Source organism: Ziziphus jujuba, chromosome 2, assembly GCF_031755915.1.
Source record: "Ziziphus jujuba cultivar Dongzao chromosome 2, ASM3175591v1".
Taxonomy (NCBI): Eukaryota; Viridiplantae; Streptophyta; class Magnoliopsida; order Rosales; family Rhamnaceae; genus Ziziphus; species Ziziphus jujuba.
This window is the reverse complement of record NC_083380.1, coordinates 30,733,625-30,741,517: the sequence shown is the minus strand read 5'-3', so window position 1 is coordinate 30,741,517 and position 7,893 is coordinate 30,733,625. Positions and strand designations below refer to the sequence as shown.

The following is a 7,893-nucleotide window of genomic DNA, read 5'->3' as shown; positions in this document are numbered from 1 at the left end:
ACACATTCTGAAAAATTGTCTATGCACACACACGCATGCACGCGCACACACACACACACATATATATGTACATATATATCTTACCTCTCTGAGGGTGAGGAAAGCACGTCTTAGCAATCACCATAACGAGATTCATTGGCTGGTAATAAATTGATGTAAATTTTTTGTATCTTTCTTATATACCAAACGAACACCACACACGAAATTACACAATTGGTAAGAAAATGAAAACTCAATGATGCCGGCTCTATTCTGCAGCCACTCTTTAGGGAAGTAATCACGAGACAGATAGAATAGCCAAAGGTGGTGATCATCTGAGCTTCCCATATTTGCAAAATGTTTCAGGGTGGCTTCAAAATCATAACCAAAGGCTTGTATATGACAAAATAAATCATAGGATGAAGGTTTAGCCGGAAACAACACAAAAACAGCAAAACCCATCCACTCACTGGTGCACCAATTTGGAAATAACTTTGTCCTTATCGATCCCCCACCATCTAGATGGGAAAACCATTCTGGGATCTTACTTCCAGGAAGAACAATGTCAAAACATAAGCTTCCATCTGGGGACTCCTGCAACATTAATAAACAACCACTGTGTTCAGTAATTAATAATATAATATAATTGGACCATTTTATTCTAAAAGTTGCAACTCTTGTAACTCTTTATCAGTCAGCATCCAAGAGTGCGAGTGCATTCTACCAACTTTGCCTTGGTCTTTAATATATTTAGTTGATGGACATTACCAAAACTTATGCAGAACCTTTTTTAGGAACCCAACATAAGCCTACCTTTGTAGCATGTTTATGATAATACAGTAAGTAAGAGAGAGAGAGAGATATAGAGAGTAGAGAGACCTGAAGATATCTTTTCAGCGTTGTTAAAGCTGTCTTGCCTCTTTACCAACTCAGAGGAGTCCACACAAAATGCTGAACACCGCAAATGACATGGGTTTAATGGATCCAAGAATGAGTTTAGTGAGGTACAATAATTTACCAATGTTGTTTCCAGGCTAGATGGAAGCTCTAGCCCCAGACATTTTAAGCTTGTACAATATTCCAGATTAAGATATTTAAGCTTGGATAGATTTTTGATACTGGGAGGTAGGACATTAAAAGGGTTCTTGCTGAGATTTAAATCTTCTAGAGAAACTAAGCACCCAAAATCTTCAGGAAATGGTTCATCTGTGAGATTACGGCTACTTAAATCCAATTTTGTTAAGGATGAAGGATCATGACCTGATAAGACACCCTTGCCAACACCGGGACTGATCATATTTTCCACCCTTTAGAAAATAAAATTCCATATCAAATTAATAAAATCTCAGTAAGTCTAACAAACGAAAGAAAAAATCAGAGCAATATAATTAAAACAAGTACTGAATAATAAACAAGAAAGTAAAAACAATGGAGGGCTGACCTATTAAATATGATGGTGGATATGTTGGAAAACAATGAAGAGGAAGAGAGAGTTTGGTGCATAGCAATTAGTATATATACCAAAGAAAGATGAAGAACAATAAAAAGATAAAACCTTCTACAACTAGTGATGCCCTAAATTGACAATACATCAACTTTGGCCTATAGGTGATGTAGGACAGATAGGGAAAGAAAGAAAATAAAAAAGAAATAGATAGGATTCTAGTATCACACTAGATTGATTTTAGGAATTACTCCCAAAACCCTAGGCATCACACAAAACCAGAGAAAATAATCTCATAAAATTCTTGTAATATTGATTAACTCCAAGAATTACAAAGAACCCTAGTTATATTAAAATCATCTAATAACATTAGGAAACTAAAATAATAGGAAACCTAGTTAAATAAGGAAACTAATAACATTAAGAAACTGAAAATAATAGGAAACCTAATTAAATAATAAAATACTCTAATTAAAAATAGGGAATTAAATTAATCTACTAAAATCCTTAAAGATCCCAAATAAGCTCATCTTGTTCTAGATCATGCCAAATTAATGTTTGGGCCTTAGAATCTGTTTTTCCTCTTCTCTGATAAGTTTTCAAAGGTTGTTTCCTTCTTGCATCAATAGGTAGTGGTAAATACTGTCAAAGGAACAAAAACACTTGTCTTGTACAGAGTTATGTTATATATGACTATAATATATGTATATAATATATATATATATATATATATGTTTATGCACAAAATTTTCTACAAGCACCTACAATGCCCAATATATAAATTTTATTCTACCAGGCAATGTTGCTCATCTTATGTTGGAGGACTAATCAATTACATGTCATTCGGGTAGTATACCCATGAGCATCACCAACAGAAATATAAAGTAATAATCTTTTAGGAGTATAGTTCCCGTTAGGCACCTAGTAAAGTGGCAAGTGCTAAGAGATTGCTATTTGCCTAACTAGGGTTTTAGTATTAAATCATTAATTAAAATGGCATTCCTAGTGTTTGACACGACACATTTCCACATTATGCTGGGAACAAGTTCGCGATATATCATTACTATATATATGTGTATATGTTGTGTTGTGTTTGTTGGGAGTCATGGGTTGTATGAACCTAGCTAAGTCTCATATTGGCTAAATTTGAAAATTCTAAAGGGTTTAGAAGAGGCTTGTGCGACTTTGTTAAACTTTTCTTAGATGAAACCTCAAGCCTCAACTTTTGTAGAGAAGTAGGTTAAAAAGTTTATTTCCAAAATTTTTAAATATAAAACGCCATTTATATTTATTTAATATTACCTTCTTCTTTTTTCCTTGAACGGTAAGAAAAAAGATCTTTTAATTAATATTTACCTGATGGAAGGAGGGGAGTGTAAATCTTCTTGATGAGGATCAGTTTCGTTGAAGTTGTTGGAAATTTGGTTGAGCTCTTCGATGTCATTGTCATACACCAAACGAAGACCGCATGGTCCACAGCATGACTTGTCCTCCACGTTTCCATTATAAGCAGAAAATGAAAACCAAGGTTGCCACGAGTCTTGTGCAGCCAGTCTGAATTGATGGAATCACGATGCAAATAGAATAGCCACAGATGATCTGAGCTTCTGCTTTTAATTTTCCGAATAGAATGCATGATTCTACAACTTTTGGCTACTTTGCTACAACATCTGACAACATATTTAAAATTATCACCCATGGAGGAATTGGCATGCAAGCAGACAGAGATAGCGAAACCTATCCACTTTTCATTTTTGTACCAATTTGCATCTATTTCTATACTTATTGATGATGGCACTGAAGATTTTGTCTTGAACCAAGCTGGGATTTCACTTCCCAGAAGAATAATGTCAAAATCTCTGCTTCGATTAGTGGGTTCCAATAAATGATTGAGAACCATAATATTAGTATTTATATGGGAATATAATTTTGAGGGGAACGGTTTTATAGAGAGAGATATGTAGAGATACCTGAAAGTATCTTTGCAGTGGTGCAAGTACTGTCCTTTGGCTACCTTGCTTCTGTACCAACTTAAAGCAGTCGACACACTGCAAGTGACAGGGCTTGAATGTTGAATCCAAGGAGTTCAGTGAGGTGCAATAATTAAGTATTACACTTTCTAGGGTGGATGGAAGCTTTAGACCCAAATGTGTAAGGTTTTCACAATGCTCCAAATTAAGATGTGTAAGGTTGGATAGTTTCTTTATACTTTTGAGGTAGAACAGAAAAAGGGTTTCTACTGAGATTTAATTTTTCCAGAGAAACGAAGACACCAAAATATTGAGGAAATGCTTCATCTGAAAGTTTGCAATCACTTAGATCCAGCTCTTTAAAAGAACAAAAACGTCTCGGCAAGAAACACTTGACAGATGTGGGATTCATTATGTTTTCCCTGAGAATTGATTTTGCAACTTCATCACTACAAGATAGTGTTTGAAGCTTTTCAATATGAAAGACGGAAGATGGAAGGTATATCATGCCACTTTTTCTCACATCAAGCACAATCAAATTCTGTAGATCCCCGAAGTCTTCTGGTAATTTGCAAAGCTTCGAACAACCATAAAGATTTAGAGTTATGAGGGAGTTCAAACCTTTTATACTCTTTGGGAACTCTTCAAGACTCGTGCAATCTTTCAGGTTCAGTTCAATAAGCTTTTTAAGAACTGTTATAGAAGGGTCAATCTTAGATAGTTTTGTACAACCTTCAAGATTCAACCTCTCTAATTATGGAACCACCGAGAAGTCTTCAAACTCACTAAAATTCCTCGAACAGCTCAGGTCGATGATTTTCAAATTGTTTAAAGTCTGTTATATTAAACAAGAAGAACATTTATGGACAACTATAAATGTGTATATATATAGAATTATGATTTGTTGGGAACATGGTGAGAATCAGGTTGACATGCATGTGACATGGATGTCACTTGCCACACCAGAAGATTCCCAATATAAGGTGGACGCGATGACTGTGGTTTAAAGATGTATGTGTGGTTTATGAGTTTAGTATAAAATTAAAACTTTAGGAAGACAAAGTCAATCATGTATTGACTCATATAATTCTTAGATGAATCTTTATTTAAATTCCTTCTCTTAAAGTGGTCCAAAAAGGTTGAGAAGGAAGGTCGTGACCTAAGAATTCCCTTATATATATATACATATACACACGTGTGTGTGTGTGTGTGTGTGTAAGGGTCATCACTTGGCCAATTATATGTTTTTAGTTTTGAATCACTAATTGATGTCATCCTTGATGTAAATGTGTAAATATGTTGCAAATGCAAAATTGACAGGAAACAGCTAGCTTCATGGCACATACCTTGCTGTGAAGTCCAGCCGCACCACCACTGCACCAACAGTGTGAAGAATGCTCAGCCACCATTTTTGACACCACTGCACCGACAACCACCATTTATGACAATGGCCATTGCTGCATCGAAAATGGATTGTTCAACAATTGTGGGCTACTGTCAGAGGCTGTTGAAGATTGTGGCCATGCAACCGACCTTGTAAGCCTATAAATAGGCTCCATCCCGTTGTATGCAAGCCAAGCCATGAGAGCAAGCTCAATATTATCCCAAGTGAGGAATATTGAAAGAAAACTCCGAAAGAGTGAGTGTTTAAGTTCCAGAGAGAGCTTGAGAGAAGAGTCAGCAATTCCAGAGAGAATTTGAGAGTGTAGAGAGATAGGTTCCACGTGAGAATCCAAGAGAGAAGTTTTTTGTATTTTTGTATTCTATTTCCAAGAGAGTAATAGAATTCTTTTTTCTTTTTCTTCTCATATTTCTTCTCTAAAGTGGTCGAAGAACCACAACAAGTGGTATCAGAGCTCCAGGTCGAGAGCTTGGGTTCAAAATTTGAAGAAACAGAGCTACTGTTCTTCAAGTTGGTGTTTCAAAAAGTTGCTCACATAATTAATTTGACAATACCAGGTGAAAGTACCCGACGAGAAGAGAACAACGAAGTTCGCCGGAGAGAAACGCAGCGTCTCACGCGCCTGCACGCGCCACCTGAAGTTTTCTGCAACAGTTCACGCGCCTCACGCGCCGCACGCGCCGTCTGGAGGTTGAAGACGACCACGTCAGCAGACACGTCAGCGCACCCAGCCACGTCATCTGCCACGCAATCCGACACGTCGTCAGCCATGTCATCTAACACGTCATCTGCCACGTGTTGACACGTCAACACAATCTGCCATGTCATCAGAAGTTTTTGAAATTACGGAACAGCCCCTGAATTGTTTGAAATTACAAATTGACCCCTGTAGTTTCTGTATTTACAGGTTGACCCAGAAGTTTTGTAAAATTACATATTTGCCCCAAAATTTCTGGTAATTATATTTTGACCCCGGAAGAGTCAAGTCCACCATTTTCGGCCGTTCCGGACGCAACGGTTAACTCCGTTTTGCCAAATTCAGCTCCATTTTTGGTCAAGCCATAATGTCAATGGAAGAATCATCTTCGGGAGCTATGGTTAAGCTCACTGCCACAAATTATACACTTTGGAGACCTCGGATGGAAGATCTCCTCAATTGTAAGGATCTGTTTGATCCTATAGAAGCTAAAGGAGAAAACCCCGATCCCAGCAAAGTAGCAGAATGGAAGAAATTAAACAAGAAAACGATCGGTCAAATCAGGCAATGGATCAATCACGGTGTCTTCCATCATGTAGCGAAGGAAACGGATGCATATGCCCTCTGGACAAAATTGGAGGACATATACCAGGCCAAGACTGCTCGGAACAAAGCCCTGTTGCTTAAGCGATTGGTAAATTTAAAATTACAGAGTGGAACTTCTGTAGCCGAGCATACCAGTGAGTTCCAGAGCTTGGTAAATCAACTATCTGCTATGGATTATCAACTAGGGGATGAGGATCAAGCCCTCCTACTTCTAAGCTCTCTTCCAGACAGTTGGGAGACATTGGTAGTCTCTCTCAGCAATTCGGCCCCGAATGGCAAACTTACTATGTCTATGGTTAAGGATGCCCTATTTAATGAAGAGGCCAGGAGAAAGGACATTGGCATGGATCAGTCACATGCCCTCGTCACAGAGAGAGGAAGACAGCAAAAAGGTGGTCGAGATAGGGGGAGAGGCAGGAGCAAGAGCAGAGGCAGATCTACAGATGGTAGAAAATCATCATATAAGTGCTATCATTGTGGCCTGGAGGGTCACATGAAGAAGAACTGCAGAAAGTTGTTGAGAGAGCAGAGACTCCAAGGTAATCAGCCGAAGAAGGATGGAGAGACACTAGTCACTGTTACAGGAGAAGTGGCGCTCTGCTCCACCGAAGAAGAGACATGCCTTCATATATCAACCCAAGATGTTGAGTGGGTAGTCGATACTGTAGCATCCTACCATGTCACTCCACACAGAGATTTCTTCAAAACGTACAAAGCAGGAGACTTTGGTACGGTAAAGATGGGAAATTCCAATTTCGCAAAGATTATGGGAACTGGTGATATTCAGGTAAAAACGAATGCTGGTTGTACAATCACTTTGAAGGATGTCCGTCATGTTCCAGATCTTCGGCTTAATCTACTTTCGGGAGCAGCCTTAGACAAGCAAGGCTATGACAACTACTTCAGCAAAGGCACATGGAAAATGATGAAAGGTGCCATAGTTGTCGCCCGAGGACATATTTGTGGAACGCTATACAAGACTCATGTGAAGATATGTGCAGATAGCCTCAATATTACAGAAGGAGAGGCGTCTCAAAATCTGTGGCACCAGAGACTCGGTCACATGAGTGAAAAAGGATTATCCACTTTGGCAAGGAAGAAGCTTATCACTGTTTGCAAGGATGCTGTGCTAGATCCTTGTAATCACTGCTTGTTTGGTAAGCAACATAGAGTCTCCTTCAGTTCCTCTGCATCGAGAAGATCAGAGTTGCTTAGTCTGGTGCACTCTGATGTTTATGGTCCCATGGAGGTGGAATCATTAGGTGGCAACAAGTATTTCCTGACCTTCATTGATGATGCTTCTCGGAAGGTGTGGGTATATTTCTTGAAGACCAAGGACCAGGTATTGGATTACTTCAAACTGTTTCATACAATGGTAGAGCGTGAAACAGGAAAGAAGCTGAAATGTCTTCGCTCAGATAATGGAGGCAAGTATACTTCCAAGGAGTTCGATGCCTACTGCAGAAGACACGGCATTCGACATGAGAAGACGGTCCCTCGTACCCCACAACATAATGGAATAGCCGAAAGAATGAACCGAACCATTATGGAAAAGGTCAGAAGTATGATCAGTATGGCTAAGCTGCCAAAGCCATTCTGGGGAGAAGCTGTTTGTGCCGCCTGCTATTTAATCAACAGATCACCGTCAGTACCGTTGAATTTTGAAATTCCGGAGAAAAAGTGGTCGGGTAAGATTCCCTCCTACTCTCATTTAAGAGTGTTTGGTTGTTTAGCTTATGTACATGTATCCAATGAGCTCAGACAGAAGCTCGATGCAAGATCTACTCCATGCATC

General features: G+C 38.8%; 1 protein-coding gene across 1 annotated transcript; it reads right to left on the bottom strand.

Moving 5' to 3' along the window:
- Nucleotides 1–2,989, bottom strand: LOC112489625 (uncharacterized). The gene is made up of 3 exons (XM_060814194.1): nt 2,780–2,989; nt 859–1,286; nt 1–573 (listed from the first exon to the last, which is right to left on the bottom strand). The coding sequence occupies exons 2-3, from the start codon at nt 1,274–1,276 to the stop codon at nt 545–547; spliced, it is 447 nt and encodes a 148-aa protein (XP_060670177.1). The 5' UTR covers nt 1,277–1,286; nt 2,780–2,989; the 3' UTR covers nt 1–544.
- Between the last annotated feature and the right edge of the window lie 4,904 nt (nt 2,990–7,893).